At 37.4% G+C, this 19,277-nt stretch overlaps 1 protein-coding gene across 5 annotated transcripts in view; it reads right to left on the bottom strand.

The window, feature by feature from the left end:
- LOC139967531 (uncharacterized) overlaps nt 1–18,895 on the bottom strand; it is a 54,749-nt gene extending 35,854 nt beyond the window's left edge. For 2 of the 5 annotated variants that reach the window (XM_071971429.1, XM_071971432.1), the window contains exons 1-4: nt 18,646–18,894; nt 16,421–16,622; nt 9,822–10,059; nt 8,898–9,015 (exon numbers count right to left, since the gene is read on the bottom strand). In XM_071971429.1, coding sequence (XP_071827530.1) covers nt 8,898–9,015; nt 9,822–10,059; nt 16,421–16,583 — 519 coding nt within the window. In that variant the 5' untranslated portion in view covers nt 16,584–16,622; nt 18,646–18,894. Of the gene's footprint in view, nt 1–8,897; nt 9,016–9,821; nt 10,060–16,420; nt 16,623–18,645 lie in introns of all 5 variants that reach the window. The other 3 variants (XM_071971430.1, XM_071971431.1, XM_071971433.1) reach the window with 3 other exon arrangements.
- Between the last annotated feature and the right edge of the window lie 382 nt (nt 18,896–19,277).

The following is a 19,277-nucleotide window of genomic DNA, read 5'->3' as shown; positions in this document are numbered from 1 at the left end:
CTCCATTACGCTGAGCTGTGCATATACATACAGTAGGTACCTCCTATACCACTGTTTCATAGTACTCCATTACGCTGAGCTGTGCATATACATACAGTATGTACCTCCTATACCACTGTTTCATAGTACTCCATTACGCTGAGCTGTGCATACACATACAGTATGTACCTCCTATACCACTGTTTCATAGTACTCCATTACGCTGAGCTGTCCATATACATACAGTAGGTACCTCCTATACCACTGTTTCATAGTACTCCATTGCGCTGAGCTGTGCATATACGTACAGTATGTACCTCCTATACCACTGTTTCATAGTACTCCATTACGCTGAGCTGTGCATATACAGTACATACAGTATGTACCTCCTATACCACTGTTTCATAGTACTCCATTACACTGAGCTGTGCATATACGTACATCATATACCACTGTTTCATAGTACTCCATTACACTGAGCTGTGCATATACATACAGTATGTACCTCCTATACCACTGTTTCATAGTACTCCATTACGCTGAGCTGTGCATATACATACAGTAGGTACCTCCTATACCACTGTTTCATAGTACTCCATTGCGCTGAGCTGTGCATATACGTACAGTATGTACCTCCTATACCACTGTTTCATAGTACTCCATTACACTGAGCTGTGCATATACGTACATCATATACCACTGTTTCATAGTACTCCATTACACTGAGCTGTGCATATACATACAGTATGTACCTCCTATACCACTGTTTCATAGTACTCCATTATGCTGAGCTGTGCATATACATACAGTAGGTACCTCCTATACCACTGTTTCATAGTATTCCATTGCGCTGAGCTGTGCATATATACGTACATCATATACCACTGTTTCATAGTACTCCATTACGCTGAGCTGTGCATATACATACAGTATGTACCTCCTATACCACTGTTTCATAGTACTCCATTACGCTGAGCTGTGCATATACATACAGTAGGTACCTCCTATACCACTGTTTCATAGTACTCCATTACGCTGAGCTGTGCATATACATACAGTAGGTACCTCCTATACCACTGTTTCATAGTACTCCATTGCGCTGAGCTGTGCATATATACGTACATCATATACCACTGTTTCATAGTACTCCATTACGCTGAGCTGTGCATATACATACAGTATGTACCTCCTATACCACTGTTTCATAGTACTCCATTACGCTGAGCTGTGCATATACATACAGTATGTACCTCCTATACCACTGTTTCATAGTACTCCATTACGCTGAGCTGTGCATATACATACAGTATGTACCTCCTATACCACTGTTTCATAGTACTCCATTACGCTGAGCTGTGCATATACGTACATCATATACCACTGTTTCATAGTACTCCATTACGCTGAGCTGTTCAAGGGTTGGTCTGCATAACAGATCTCATCTTTTCCTCTTTAAATGTTAAACATACACTAGCACACAAAGCTGCTTCAGAAGGCAACTTAATTGAGTTTTATTAAAATTATAGGTACATGGGTACATCTTTCAATATTTCCAACTTTATTTGTCTGCCAGTTGCCAGCAGAAAACTATGCTTGTATGAGCAACCTCCCTGACATCATCAAGTGGTAACTAAACAATTTGGTCGCAGTTGTATTTTGATTTTTTTTTTTATAAACTTAAGAATTCTTCATTTGCGTCAGTTTAGTTTAGTGAATTAGTGAATACTTTTTTCCTACATGATGACTTTGTGTTTGGAAGAATTTTTCTGTTTTCTGGATTAAGCCTGTTAATTACAGTCGGTGTACTAATCAACTTACAGACGGACGGACAGATACATGTCCAATTACACGTATCATTTGCTAAGAATGATGCATAGTTGAAGCTGTATGTCTTTATAAGTGACTCTGATACAGATCAAACATTTGATAGTATTCTACTATCTCCCAGTACTTTGTGTTTACACGTTTTTTAGTGATAAGACAATGCTACCATGATAGTATTGCACGCTCCTGGTTATTAATATGTGCACATCCTCGTATGGAAGTTACACATCAACAGGTTTATCTATTAAATTTGATATAATTAACCTTTCACAACCTGCCATGTACAAGGAGTAATAGTTATACTGTGTGACGTCAGCAATGGACTGCTAGAGGAAGTATCAATCTTTGTATGTACCACAGTACTGCATAGGAATCTACAGCTATACTGTAGGGTGAAAGCAGCACAAAATAACTAGGGAGAGATACGAGTAGAACAAAATAACTAGGGAGAGATACAAGTAGAACAAAATAACTAGGGAGAGAAAAGACTAGAACAAAATAACTAGGGAGATATACAAGTAGAACAAAATAACTAGGGAGAGATACGAGTAGAACAAAATAACTAGGGAGATATACAAGTAGAACAAAATAACTAGGGAGAGATACGAGTAGTTCACAAAATAACTAGGGAGAGATACGAGTAGTTCACAAAATAACTAGGGAGAGATACGAGTAGAACAAAATAACTAGGGAGATATACGAGTAGAACAAAATAACTAGGGAGAGATACAAGTAGTTCACAAAATAACTAGGGAGATATACAAGTAGAACAAAATAACTAGGGAGAGATACGAGTAGAACAAAATAACTAGGGAGAGATACGATGTAGAACAAAATATCTAGGGAGAGATACGAGTAGTTCACAAAATAACTAGGGAGATATACAAGTAGAACAAAATAACTAGGGAGATATACAAGTAGAACAAAATAACTAGGGAGAGATACGAGTAGAACAAAATAACTAGGGAGAGATACCAGTAGAACAAAATAACTAGGGAGAGATACGAGCAGAACAAAATAACTAGGGAGAGATACGAGTAGAGCAAAATAACTAGGGAGAGATACCAGTAGAACAAAATAACTAGGGAGAGATACCAGTAGAACAAAATAACTAGGGAGAGATACGAGTATTTCACAAAATAACTAGGGAGAGATACGAGTAGAACAAAATAACTAGGGAGAGATACCAGTAGAACAAAATAACTAGGGAGAGATACGAGCAGAACAAAATAACTAGGGAGAGATACGAGTAGAGCAAAATAACTAGGGAGAGATACAAGTAGAACAAAATAACTAGGGAGATATACAAGTAGAGCAAAATAACTAGGGAGATATACAAGTAGAAAAAGACTGTGGTAAACAAAACAGAGAGATTTGATTGGTGCATGATCTGTTGGGTGGGGCTTGCAAATTTTGGTTGAAGTTTGTAGAATCTACGGACTTGTTAATAAATCTGGCAAATTTTATTCAGCTGAGAATGTTTAATGACAGATAACTAAAATTGTATGAAAATTGCATAAAACAGTGTCATTTTCACTGAGCTTTTAGGACAGTAAGCTGAAAAGGTCAAAGTTTAAATTTGGCAAACACATATTGAGACTTTAAAACTGAATCGAATGACAAAATTTTTAAAATTTCAAAATCTCAGCAACAGAGTGTGCTATCAAGATGAGGATTGGAGAAAAGTGCTTCCTTTTTCCATACACTATAATATACTATCAAAATGTTCAATTTTATTTCTTTAAGCAGTACATGAACTTGTAACAAAAGAACTGTGTAATGGCATGCTAGCTCCCATCTAGTGATTTCGTACTTTACAAATGACTACAAAATTCCAAACTTCCACCGCACACTGGGTATCTTAGAAAGCTACTTGTACACTGATGTCAGTGGAATGGAAGATGGTACAGTTTGTGCACACCTAACAGAAATACAGAATTCCCACCACTCTTCTCATAAACAGGTAATGGGAGGGAAACAGCTTGCATTAGGATAACTTCCCCCCTCATGGCTGTAGCTGAGTTAATGCACGATGTTAGTGGCTAATTCACGGCCATGCAATAAGGTGGGAAGTTGTAATTTCAATACTGCGGGACGATGTATTCCAGCTCTCCATGCGTTCAAACACCAAACAAACCATCATATATCATTGAGTGTTACTTTCAAGGTTTTCTCTTCCATTTGTATCATTCTAGAATTAAACCTCAGACAGAGAGGACATATATACTTTATGCAAGTTACTAAACGTTCTGTACATTTTTAGTTCAAAAGGCCATTATCAGGTGCACTTGTTCCATTTATCTACACAAATGCTTTTCACAACATTTAGTCTCAATCTAATGCTGCAATTCTACTGTTATTACTTCTACAAGATGCTACAAGCATACTAAATCAAGGATACAATATTCATAGGTGCTCAAAGGTAATACAACACCAATAGATGGTTTTATGTGATATCCCTTGCTGACGGATACTCTTGGCTGTGAAGACTTGAAAAAATTACCCTTGGACTTAAAAAATGACCGGACCGCAATCGATGGATTTCATATGAACAGTTGTTCTAGATGGTAAAGCTCTCTGCCTAGAGTGTCCCCTGGGTGGTTCCTTTCTTTATGACCCTATAGTTCAATATAAAGTACGGGTAAACTCTTGAAGATCATGTTAATTGAACAACATTCTTTGTTTTGATCAGGACAACGTGATTTACTGATTTGTAACTGTATTATCATAAATTCTCTTCTTCACATTTTAATCTAGTACTAGCTGGCTTCACATGGTAGAGCACCAAACAAACCAGCCTATGATCAACTCACACAGGAGGAACGGACAGCATTAAAGGGTGTGAAGACTAGAGCACAAAGAAACGTCTCATGCTGGTAATCTGACCTAGTTTCGAATGATGTGTAACAGATGTGTTAGACACCACCATCGATCCCAGAAAATACACACACAGCTTGCTACCATCGGTAATTAGACACTAGTGTACAGTCAATACATACAGCTACGTTCAATACCCACAACACTGTGTACATAGCAGCGATGGACATCTCAGGTCTATATAGATAAAAGATAACAAGGTATCACGTTCCATTACTGTCTGCATTTTGTAACGACAACAAGGAAACTTCACTTGCAAGCAACGGACATTAAACTATTTCAGTGGGAGGCACGCGGTTTGGGGTGAGACGTCAATGCCTTTAAGCTCCGTTTAGATTGCAAAACTCTCTGGCTTTACTACTTACACAACAACTATATGAGCAAATTCTAACATTTTTGATATCTTTGGCCGTTTATTAAACGCAGCTAAGACTGTTCTAAAACATACAGTCTCATTTTATAAATTTTAATTCTTGCAAGTGTATGAAGTTCTGCAATAGTCTCCACAACCTTCTGACTGTAGTAGCCTATAATGGTGACAGGTGTCAGTCCTGTGACTCATTCTTATATCTACTGTATTGTTGACATGCACATGTACTGTTTGCTTCTTAAAACAATGAGTGCTTAAATCTTTCCCAAGAGGGTTTTTATAGCGCAACCCTGACTAAACGACAACACAGCCGATTGTTCTACATCGGAGAAGCGCACAAGAGGAAACTGGCTTCATTGTGTAAACACACTTTAACTTCAATCTCTGTTATATCAACAACTTCACAGGATGATCTGTCCGGTGTAATGTTATTTATGCACATTACTTTCTGAAAACTTCAAGTAGAATTTAACCTTGAATTTGTTACTTCCTTTTTCCTACATTCTCAACATATTTTGAGGAAGTTTTTTGTACAAATATTACTTCATGTACTATAACGGGCTTACAAAACTTTGTCAAGCTTCAAGTAAGAACAATATTTCTCTAAAAATCAAACAAAATTGATATAAAGTAGAACAAAGAACACAATATAACTTGTAAAGTTTGTGGATTTTTTAAAATTTTATCATCATTAGAGGCTGTAAAAGTCTTTAACCTCCACTAGGTAGCCTACTAGCCTGTATCCAGCACCTCTCTTTTGCTTACTACAGGTTTGTTGGTATTAACAGAGCTTTTCGATACATTTTGAATCAATAATTGTGGCATTAATTGAGATACCTACACCACTACATGGTTGCATTAACATGCTACTACTAACTCAGAAAGGTCTCTACTTTGTCAATGTCACAAAGAATTCACGTTTAGCTAAAAGAGTTTGTATACTACAGTGACTTTATAATGCATTCCACAAGAACAGTGGCTGCTGGTCCTAATGTACAGCTAAAAGGTAAAGATGCCTGCATGCTTCGACAAATCAAAATGGACGTTCTGTACAGTTAACCTGTATTGGACAATGCGTCACACTTCACTTTGTCTTCTAGTTAAAAGATCAAACTTGGTGTAAGCATGGAGCTATAAATAGCTCCATGGTGTAACAAAGGTGTTGCTGTATTGTACGTAGCTCTGTATCAGGTGTTTTGACTGAGGTTTTCAGTGAGTGGGCAGAACCATTGTCTCTACATATTTCAATTACAAACTGATATGGTAAAAATGGCAAAAGAAAATTTTCTGACAAATACTCTCTTCTACAAGTTTGTAATGCTAATCTATAGTGGCATGGAGTGTCCCAAATTCGTTCAATTTTATAAACTTTTCAATTTCAGAAAGATGATGTTTTGATCATGAAAATTAGCTACTACATTTGGTCATATTGTACTCATAATAATATCGTTGTATACTGTCTGGAAACACTTCACAACAAAAAATTCACCAAATAGAGAATTCAACTACAGTAAATAACTCTATACAGCGCCAAATTCCAATATGTAAGTCTAACCTGCATTTTGTCTGTCAAATGGTTCCACTTTCATTCACCCTGTGAACTACTTTTGTTTTATAATAATAACAACATATACTAATAATAATGCAGCTATTTTTACGACGCTTTATTGACGATGAATGTGAGAGAAGCTCGCAAGGGCTTATGGATGACAACTTTCATATCTTGGTGGCTTCTAATTCAACAATTTAACTCAAATTTGGAATCTTTTCAATTAAAAAAAAAATCTTGAATGAAAAACCCAAATTTCTATGACCCCACAGGGTGTCCAACCCGGAACCTCCCGATTGCTAAGCTTCATTGCTTCAAATGCCACCGCCTATATCCTCTGCCCCCCTGCCCCCCCCACCCAACAGAACCTGTTTTGAGATACGTACTTGCACAAACTGCCATTCAGAGCAAAGGAAAATATGAAAACACTGTTGCAAATTGTTTGAAAGGTCTTTGAAACTGAGAGATTACTGTATTAAATTTTATGAAAATGAATTTCATTTTTTTATAATTTGGAAGAGAATACCCTTGTACATGTTGTGCAATTATACAACGTGAACAACATTGGGACATGAACAACATTGGGACCCTAAACCAAATTTGGACCACTCACTGTACACAATGCACATGACATAACAAAGTACTGCAATTTACTGTGACAATCCTGGAATTGTTAACGTGATCAGTAACACTACAACAGGTTAATAATATACAGTTCAATTGACAAACACGAACATATCACTTGGCATGAAAGGTCTAGTGATTTACATAGGGAGACAAGTTAGAGTAAAATATACAGATAATAAGGCTTTATACCTCACAGTAATTCACATTAACTATTGTACAACAACATGGGTTGTGCACCTCATGTTACAATTTTAGAGGTAATTCACATTGTAACAGTCTTGTGCCAAATGAATTGAATTCAACCTTGCCTTATTCTTGGCAAAGCAATGTTCAACAAGTCACAATCCAAACATTATTACTGTCAAGTTTAAGTTCCTCTTGTGGCAACCTTCGCAGGCAGACAGTTCTACAGGGTTGGTCTATTGCTGAAACCTAAAAGGATGTAGTTATTAGTTAAGGTAGAGCACCAAGTTTAAGTTCCTCTTTGTGCAACCTTGGCAGACATATTCTACGGGTTGGTTTATCACTGAAACCTGCAAGGATGTAGTTGTTATTAAGGTAAAACACACCGAGTGCAAATATAAACATCGAGGCTGAGTAAATAATATCGACACGATTTAAAGAAAAATACAGAGTTCACAACACAGATATATATCTATATATGTTTATGACGAATTCATTTGATTCAGGAAGTTCTGATACTACATGAATATTCATGATAAAGATCCATGACTCCCTGTTGAGTATCGCATTCTGTCCCGGATCAAAGAGTGCCAATAGTTCTGCACAATTAGCAGAAGCTAGCAACTACTCAGCTCAACTGTTAAAGCACAGCTGTTGTACAGCAGAGAAATATATCAGTAGCAGTAATTATGCAAAACATGAAAAGCTTCAGCAAAGTGCTTTTCGCATCGATTTTACGATCTAATCCCCTCCACCCGTCCCCCACCCAGAGTCCCCCAACCAGAGTGAACGGAACATTCAAATCATGTATCGAACTCAATACCGATCTGGTTTATTTTCATTTTAGTAATTTTAACATTTACAGCTGACCAGTTCAACGAGCACATACAACTAGCTGAAGGCCATTCCTGATTGTTTAATTATAGCAGCTGTTTGATAATTAATTAGGACACGCAATGGAAGGAAGCAGAATCTCTGCTGTCATCACGTCCTCAACATTTAAGAGAGTTCATGGCAAGGACAGCAAGCCACGGGAAAAATGCCTCGGAACATACCGATGTATGAAACGACAATTTCTGGCAAACTGGCATTCCTTCCATTAATATCATTTTAGTTCAATTTAGTTCCATTCATTTTAACCATATTTTTTTAAATGTGACAATTACTACGAGATGTCACTGCTACAGAAAGGATTTGATTGCGCTGTTGTATTGTTTATCAAGAGTAAGACATTATATCCTGCCATTTGGCCTTAATCTTTTCAACACTGTCAGTCATCTCTTAATCTTTTAATCCACTCCCCATAACACACCATCCTGTCGTTACAAAACTATTTACAAGGTCACCGTTATTAACTATTAATACTTGATGTCAACATAATTTAAATCTATCGTCGGTATGACAATCATTGCGAACAATTGCCAAAGACGCAGGCACGGAGACATAGTTAACACAATTTTCGTATTTCAATGTCACTGCCTTCGTTACCTTCATTTCTCTTTCAGAAGCCGCACAGAAATACCAGGTTCTAGCCGTCGATCTCATACCGATCACTTTGAACGGCCATTTTCTGTCCGCCGACAACATTTCTTCTGCTCGGACCACCCTACGGGGTGAAAACAGGAAATGAAGGTGATATGAAATTAGTCTATATGGAAGTTGTTCACATAAACTGTTTCTGAAATAATAAGATGAACTATAGCAAGAAGGTATGAATTCCATTTGTTAACATCAAGTTATTTATAATAGGAAGTTAACTTTGTAAAAATGGTTGACCTTTAAGTTATCAGGCAAACACTATTAGGGGTGGTGGTGGTGGTAGTGGGGTAGTTGGGAGGGGAGGGGAGGGAAGGGGAGCAGAAAAAGTATATACATCTTTCATGTGCCTTCCAATTGGGAAATAACTTGGACATCGTCATGTTAAACCCCTATCAGTGTTTCTGCAAACACCTAAATTTAACAATTAGCTATTGAAGAGAGGGGAAACAACCAAAGCTCTTAATGACTAAAACTTGAATTGTCAATTACTGTTAGTAGTCGAAACTACACAATTGATGTGAAACCTAAACTAACCCTCCAACAACTCTTTGCAGCATTTAAAGGACAATCATCAAGCATTGTCATTAATTGCAAAATTCCAAAATCCTGTTTTTAAGCACTTTTTGACATTATGGTGGTTTGAATATGTATACTTGTGGTAAGATATTTCAACATATCAGATAATCAATGCGCATGTAGAATTACCGATCTTTCAACTACCGTTATTTTTAGTTTTTTTGTTTTTTGTCACGGGAGTGGCATAAACTATGTGTTGAGATCCACCTTTGGGGTAAGCTGCTATCTCAAGTGTACATTGTTGCACAGTAGGTATGAAACCTATTTAAGTAATTTACAATGCCGCGTTCTGCTTACCTATTATAGTCTTTCAAGGAGAATTTGCCGACTGGTCTCTTGTTAGTGTCGTCCTTGTAGTAGACAACGTAATGACCGTATATTACCACATATCGAAGCTGCCATTTGTTCAGGAACTGCAGTTTAACTGGAAGTACCCCACCCACTGATTGCGTAACGATATCTGTTTTCTTGTCCGCAGCTCTCTTGTAGATGAAACCCTGATGAAGAACGTGCTGTTCATGGAACTGGCTGACACCTAACAAAAAATACACAAGCAGGTATTAGGTGCAAATATAATATAATGAACCCTGTTCTCCTCCTAAACTCTCACAACCTGCACCCATCTAACATGTAGAGCTTGTATTAGGTGCAAATATAATACAATGTACCCTGTTCTCCTATTCTCTCACAACCTGAACCCATCTAACATGTAGAGCTTACTAGTATTAGGTGCAAGTATAATACAGTGTACCCTGTTCTCCTACTCTCTCACAACCTGAACCCATCTAACATGTAGAGCTTGTATTAGGTGCAAATATAATACAATGTACCCTGTTCTCCTCCAACACTTTCACCAACTGAACCCATCTAACATGTAGAGCTCTATGTTGGGACAGAACTGGAAATATTGTGGTTTACTCATATATTCACACCCTGTCATTAATATACAATACTCTATTGTTATTACTGATGCAGCTAAAACAATGGCATCCTAAAACAATGGCATCATTTGCCAACTGATATAGTACAGTATAGCTCTTGATGTTGAATGCACAATAATTAGTCTCCTAATTCTTGAGTAGAATAGTAGGTTATATCATGACACTGATCAGGCATATTTGGTTCTAAGCTTGTTCTTTCAGTGATATAACCCCAGAGAGATATTTTTATGAAACAGTCTGAGCTGGCCCTAATAGGCCATTCAACCAAACCCTTTTATGCAAACATAACACAACAATGTGTGAAAAGCTGCCAAGTTAAAAAAATTATTACAATTTAGTTAGTCAAGCATGGATTGGTTTCTTCGGGGGACAATTCCCCTATTGCCAAATTTGTGAAAGACTTCGGCATTTTGTGCAACAACTCACATATCGATAAACAATGACTGGGCATTTTATCACAAAACACTGTCTTTGTGAAAAAGACCGGCTTATAGAAACAGATTTTAGTTAATCAATGCAATTTATTATCCCTGGATTGTGCTTAAATATATACATACTGTAGTCAACAATGATGTCATTGGATCACAGACTGTATAGTACACATACTGTACCATACTGAGGATCTATTGTAACGCATCACATGCAGATACCTAATATAAATGTATTTAAGTGATAGCAGATCTAAAGCACAGCCCAGAGCTTCTACTAGTGTTAGCCTCATCATATGAAGGAAGCTGTTTCACTATCTATTTTTGCAACATCTGGGGTTTCCCATTACTACTCAGAGGACTTATATTGTAGTCCTCTACAGCATGTTGAGGAAATATGACTTCCTGATGGGTTTACCTCTGAAGCACTTCAAAGAAAACAGACTGTATGGGTACAAAGGGCACATGTACAGATTGATGCTCTGATACTAGGGTCGCACATGTATGCATGTATACTGTGTATCTTCAAAGCCCAAGTTGCTGAACACATAAAGTAGGTCTTTAATACTCAACACTGTAAAAGTGCACTGTTGAGAAATAAACACAATTATGGTGTAGAGAGTTGTGGGTGGTGGGTGGGTGGGTGGGTGGTGGAAGAGATAGGATAAAGAAAACAAAGCTCTCACAAATCCGTTGATTGTGATCATACTTGGTACAAAAAGTCAGCTACAGAGTCAAACAATTTATTCAGCTTATTGATTACAGAATTTTCAATTGCTATATCTCAGCTATTGTGCACCACACTTAATATAAATATCAACTGCTATATCTAAACTATATTGTACACCATACTTACTGTAAGTTTCAACTGCTATGTCTAGGCTATTGTACACCACACTTAATATATCAAATGCTATATCTAAACTATTGTACACCACACTTACTGTGAGTTTCAACTGCTGTCTAAGCTATTGTACACCACACTTATTGTAACTATCAACTGCTATATATCTAAGCTATTGTACACCACACCTACTGTGAATTTCAGATGCTATAAATCTAAGCTATTGTACACTGGTCACACCTACTATAAGTATCAAATGTTTATGACTAGGCTTTTGAACACCACACTTGTTTCAACTGCTATATTCATGCTATTGTACATCACACTTATACTGTAACTATTGACTGCTATATCTAGGCCACTGTACACCACACTTACTGTAACTATCAACTGATATAGCTATTGTACACCAATCACACTTACTGTGTCAACTGCTATATCCATGCTATTGTACACCACGCTTACTGTAACTATTGACTGCTATATCTAAGCTATTGTACACCACACTTACTGTAACTATCAACTGATATAGCTATTGTACACCAATCACACTTACTGTGTCAACTGCTATATCCATGCTATTGTACACCACACTTACTGTAACTATTGACTGCTATATCTAAGCTATTGTACACCACACTTACTGTGTCAACTGATATAGCTATTGTACACCAATCACACTTACTGTGTCAACTGCTATATCCATGCTATTGTACACCACACTTACTGTAACTATTGACTGCTATATCTAAGCTATTGTACACCACACTTACTGTATCAACTGATATAGCTATTGTACACCAATCACACTTACTGTATCAACTGCTACATCTATGCTATTGTACACCACACTTACTGTAACTATTGACTGCTATATCTAAGCTATTGTACACCACACTTACTGTAACTATCAACTGATATAGCTATTGTACACCAATCACACTTACTGTGTCAACTGCTATATCCATGCTATTGTACACCACACTTACTGTAACTATTGACTGCTATATCTAAGCTATTGTACACCACACTTACTGTATCAACTGATATAGCTATTGTACACCAATCACACTTACTGTGTCAACTGCTATATCCATGCTATTGTACACCACACTTACTGTAACTATTGACTGCTATATGTAAGCTATTGTACACCAAACTTACTGTCTCAACTGATATAGCTATTGTACACCAATCACACTTACTGTGTCAACTGCTATATCCATGCTATTGTACACCACACTTACTGTAACTATTGACTGCTATATCTAAGCTATTGTACACCACACTTACTGTATCAACTGATATAGCTATTGTACACCAATCACACTTACTGTGTCAACTGCTATATCCATGCTATTGTACACCACACTTACTGTAACTATTGACTGCAATATCTAAGCTATTGTACACCACACTTACTGTCTCAACTGATATAGCTATTGTACACCAATCACACTTACTGTGTCAACTGCTATATCCATGCTATTGTACACCACACTTACTGTAACTATTGACTGATATCTAAGCTATTGTACATCACACTTACTGTATCAACTGATATAATGGGGCTATGATTTCCTCTTTATACTGTAAAGGATGCCAGTAGGGTTTGTCTCCAGGGCCTGAAAATTGAAGGAACTTGAATGTTCTAAAGACATATAGCGGAGCGCCACCATGGTTGGCTAGCGTTCCAAGAAAATGTTGGCAAAAAATACCTTCCAGATCACCAGAAATGGCACTTCCCTGGCCTTGTAACGTTGCATCTGAACGTTATTTTATTTGAACTTTATTTTGAGATATCTTGTTTCATAAATGTACACTTCCGAAAATGTAGATTAGAAAATACTATACAACACCATAAGATTAGAACACACATTACTGGATAATGGTCATGTGTTCCATTCATTAATCTCATGAACTGTAAATCCTACAATAGTGTCAGATCTCTTTTTGACATTGAGGGCGGTGTGGTCGAACTTTATCCATAATTCCGACATCCCCCATCCCTCTCCCACCCCAGGATCTATGTCTGTGGTTTCAAAATGAAAGAAGACTGAAGCAAGCCATGATCGTCCCTACCGCCCCCCCCCCCCCACACACACACATACTCACAGACAAAAGCACACCAAAATAAAATTAAAAGAAAGTGTGAAATTCAGCTCATTTGAATTCTACTACCTAATTCTTTCATTTTTTTTTCTGGTTGCATGCTTTCTCTGTGTTGCTAGAGTACTCTGTCCACAATCCTTTTTGCAAGTCTATGGACTGTAAGCTTGCTAGCTTGCCGTTTCTTCTTGTTTGTTGGTTCTTCAGTTTTGGCTGACAATGACAAGGCAGATAATTTTCCTTTTGAGGTGCCAGCTGTGCGCTGTGAGCACATGAAAAGCAGCTGATTGGTCCAATGGAGATGTAAGTTTATGTTTTCTGTGGTATCTTTGAAGTGAGGTTTGTTTGGTAGACAATAAGTCAAATTTTACATTTTGAATTGCACTGAATGTGTCAATGTTTAACCTACTTGTTGTTTTGCTGATGACATTATTCATCATACTATATGACTGCTCAATACATGGCCCTGTGAATATACTAAGTGCTGCTGAAACAACAGGCTTCAAAGCTGGATACTTCTTAAGAACACCTGCCAACCACTTGTCAATCCTCCCTATTCTGCTTCAGGCAAAGATTTAACCAGTTGAAGAGCTGAAACTTGAAGATAACACTGATCATTTTCAGAAGGTGTTAAACCAATTTTCATTGCCTTTTGTTAGGTTTCTTCAAGTATTCACCAGTGAGAGAATTGCCCATGTGCATTCTTGACCTTTGTTAGGAATGCATGCATCCTTGAAGACTATCTGAAGAATGACTTTTTCACATTTTGTCCCAATGAATATTTGAGAGTATTTCAACAAGTGATCATCAATGATAACAAGCTCGGCCAGCTGCTTTGCTTTCAATTCAGATAGCTATTCATTGCTTTAAGAAACATGCCAGGAAATGCCTTAATAGTTCTGTTCATCGTGTGCTCTGTGAATCATTGGTTCCTTTTTGTGTCAATGTGAGCACAAAACTCTCGAACAGAGGCAAAACACTACAATACAAATACACGTAAGCCAATGTCAGCTCCCTTTGACATAATATCTTCACTACAATTCTTTTCTTGCTCTCCAAACCACTTGCTATTGACTGCTTTTGTTTCAATTTCACAAAGATGTCATCAAATGCGCTTTCTGTTTGGCTCCTGTGATAATGTTGTTCACTGTTCTTTTCATGAACCTTTTGGTTTTCAGTTCCAACCAATGAGAAGTAAAAGATAGTCAGGGCATCCATCATTTCCACATTTCTTACAGTAACATCGTATGCTGATAACCACCTGTGTGCCACTCTATCAGTTGGAATTTTACATGTAATATACATGTAGTGCTGAACAAATATTGGATAAATGTTGTTCGTGGAGATCTGGACTGTAGTGAAAGTCATTATACATGTCATCTGCATGCTTCTCAACATGCCTATCAAATTCATTACAAAATGTCTTCACTGCATTGTGTTACATGTTGGCAAAGGTCTCCATCAATGTCTAGCATATTTGAAACTTCTTTTCGTAATTTGGTCTCAAAGCCACACACTTTGCCACGCATGTATGCAGTCGAGTAACTACGTAAGCGATGACACTACATTCTTCAAAGGAAATCCCATCCTGATTCCCCGTCATAATTTTTTTCCTTTAATTGTTTTTCTCGCTTAGAAAATATTTCGATTTGCAAGATTGTTGAACCTGCAACATTTGGAAGAGGGATATCTTTTTTAGCCGAGCAATGGGCTGTTTCATGGACATTTGGAGCCGCTCCATATCGCACAGTACATGATTCAGTACTGGAAGTCGAAGTGCGCTTGCCTGCTTCACCTGACTGAACGGAACGAACAGCTTGAAAAACTGCCATCTAAAAGTTGCTTTGTTTTTTTTGTGCGCTTCAGAAATCCCATGCTTGAGAATGGCCTTCGATCCACTACTCTTGTAGTTGATCGTTACGTTGCAAACAACACATCAAACTTTTCCGGGGACATCTATCTTTCGTATGTAGTCCGAGAGGAAAATTTCGGAATTATATCCGTTTTCGAGCCACTTCCAATTAAATCTAATTTTTGACTCCTGGGTCAATAACTTTCACGTTTTCTCCTTTTCCACATCCATTATAAAACAGAACTAAAAATGATCTCACTTATAGGCCTACACTACAGTCAACAGTACGCCGAAAGTGACAAACGGTAGCGCTAATGTACGTATTGCAGTACTGCTAGGCTACTCTATGTATGCACTGTGTAACTCTTACGCACAGGTGCATATAACAAGACAACACGCAAATGAACTGTCCCACACATGGATTTTAGCGAGGTAAACAGGCATTAGACTTACCTGACCAGAGGTTTTACTTTTACTGTTATATTTACATGTATGAACAACGTATGGCTTACAAAATACGATAGTATGGTCTGTTCTATATTTTTACTTGGGGAAAGTCCCGACAAACCAGCTTCGGGTTTACTTTCAACTGGGGCTGAAAGAGGGCATGGAGCGGAAACCGTATTTCAAAATCTGGAAAAAGCCGGAATTCAGGCTTCGGCCGGAATTCTGGCATCCCTGTTCTGTTAATGTTGTTACAGCTTAGGCTATTTAGTACTTACTATAACTGTCAATGTCTGAGGGGCTGATGTGTGGGTCATCTGTTAGTATTCTTTGAAAACTGTCTGGAAGTGAAATCATCCCAGCTGAAGAACCATGAAGACACGCTGCTGTAGCACTCCGATCAAACCCCGGTCTGTTCATCCTAAAAGCTCTGATGACCATGCAAAATATGCAAAGAGCTACACACAGAGTGCGAGAAATCTTAAAATGTAAACAAAAATAATACAAGGTTTAAAAGATAAGAATTCATAAAGGATCACAGATCTATCATTAAATATATTCATTGATTACCAAATGTTTCAGAACATGTCATTGAAAGAACAATTTTGTCTGCAGTTATGACTTGTTAACAGTGAATATATGCGTGCAGAAAGGAATGTGATTTGTCAAATGTGACATTTAAAACTTGAGGATTTACTAAATAGCAATTAGGCACTGACAGTTTCTTTAAAACACAATAGTTGATAGTTGAGAGGAAGAATTTCAACTATTGGGAGTAAGAACTGAACTGAATAAATCTTTTCTGTACAGAAATCCTATTTAACTGTTTCTCTGGTTGAAGTGAGATTTTGGTAGACAGTATAGTTTAGTGAAAATAATCTCACATTTACCTCAGATGCTTTCACAAGTAAAAAATAAATACTTAATTCAGCCCCAGATTAGTTTTATTTTTTTTATTTTTTAAATTAGTATATACAGAAAAAACAAAAGGTGAAGGTAGTTTTGGTTGTTATACCTATCAGGTGAGTGTGATACTTGTCAGTTAGGTATATATATAATTAATAAACAGGTGAACCTGTACACATTTAGATTGTATGCATGTTACTGAGACAGCAATACGTAACATGATACTATGGGTGGTACCAATCGTTTCGGACTTGAGATATATCCCTTTGGGTAGGCCTACTCAGAATATTTGACATGGGCATTACACTTTCTCAAATAATATCATTATTAATACTATTATTATAAGGGTTTATTGATTACAGCTTACACGTCATGAGGCATCCAACTCAAAATCTTAACTCAAATTTGGCATCTTTTCGGATGGGAAAACCGTAAATTTCTCTTGGATGAAAACCCTACCTTACTACCTTACCGGCCAGGTATTGAACCTGGGACCTCCCGACTGCTAAACCTCATTGTTTCAAATGCCACTGTCTTTATCCACTTGGCCAGAGTACCGGTATAATACACAATAAAGTTCTAAGTTATTCTCTCATGAATGTTAGCTATCGATAGGGCATACTCTTTCACACTTTTCCTACATCATTTCAATAAGTGCACACATAGAATCATTGCAATATTCATAGCTTTGACTAACTAGTAGTCCATTGCATTTAATGCTGCAACCAAGTAGCCTTGGCCTTAACAGGCTAGTCTCTAGCATTATATTGAATCTCCTAGTGTGATTAAAATAAGCAAACTGAAACTTGGTCTGTAAGGCTAGGCTATAGTCTTTTGAAAAATAGGGTGGACTTAATATTAAGTAACCAAATAGGCCTAGGCCTCCATCAAGTTCAAATAACTTCTTAATATTAACTCTTAGACATGGAATATGATGGCAACAGGTCTAACAGAATGTTATGGATCTGGGCACCTACTGTAGAACAGGTCTCTGAAATGGCTTTCTATTCTAGGCCTGGACCATAGACTAAGTTACAGAGGCCACTCCAACCACTCCATGCTACCAACGAGTCCTGCAGCCTTAATACACTCTACTAGATGACCATTGAATTATATTTAACAACCCTATACTGCTACAACTTCTAGTCTAAGTTACAAGAACGATAATAATTACTAGCATACTACTACTAGTACTACTACTACTACTAGTAGTACTGAAGTATCCATTGTAAACAATCCCTTCATATATGTTTTAGACCTCCTCCATTACAAAATGTAACTACTAGTAGTAGTACTAGGCCTACTGCAGTGCTAGTAGTACTTCTTCTAGTACTACTACTAATGTATATTACTTGTACTACTACTAGTACTGACTACTACAAGTACTACTACTAGTACTAGGCTATAGCCTGTATAGGTCTAGATCATACAGGCTCGTTTTTTTGGTAAGCTAACAACTATTATTTATGGCTAGCATGCCTAGAAACTGACGATAGGCCTTGCCTAGTAATAACGTTAGGCTCTGGGCGAATAACGTTAGTTAGAACATAATTCAACATTGTTTGACAAACAACTCTTGATAGCAATTAATTCTTACCTACGTTATTCAATTTGAGGGCTACACGTTTCACAATATGGTGGCTTTCTAATCCATTGTAAACAATCCCTTCATATCTGGTTTAGACCTCCTCCATCACAAAACGTAACTCACTACAACTTTGCCTTCTCGTACACAAGTAACGAAGTATTGGGCTCGAGAGGTGAGAACTTTCCGCACACTGTTTAGAGCCTAGCCTACTTCCGAACACAATACAATATTGTGTACCCTGCATAGGTGTGTATCGACGACGGATTCAGTAGACTAAACTTTGCACAAAAGTGACGTAAGAGGGGAAACTTTTCTATAGTTGTGAGGGCGCTATGTCGAATTTCACTCCAGGGCAGTAAATATACGGCGCTGTTTCAGTCTTGATAATTTTCTCATAACATGGTTCGCGTTTTGTCAAAAAACGGTTGTAACTCTTTCTTCTTCTTTTTTTTTTGAGGAGGGGGGGGGGGGAGGGACAGTATTTTCTTTACGACGGACTGATTAATTTGGTGATAACTTTCGAAATTCCTGTTGTAACTTTTAAAATTCCTGTAACATCAATCATGCCTATAATAAGTCAGTGTAAGCCGAGGGCCGAAACATTTATGGAAGAGCCAGAGTGAAGTATTTAATAAAGGAGG

The sequence above is a fragment of the Apostichopus japonicus genome, chromosome 5 (assembly GCF_037975245.1).
Source record: "Apostichopus japonicus isolate 1M-3 chromosome 5, ASM3797524v1, whole genome shotgun sequence".
Lineage (NCBI taxonomy): Eukaryota > Metazoa > Echinodermata > Holothuroidea > Aspidochirotida > Stichopodidae > Apostichopus > Apostichopus japonicus.
The sequence above is the reverse complement of the archived record's forward strand: the minus strand, read 5'-3'. Positions and strand labels throughout refer to the sequence as shown.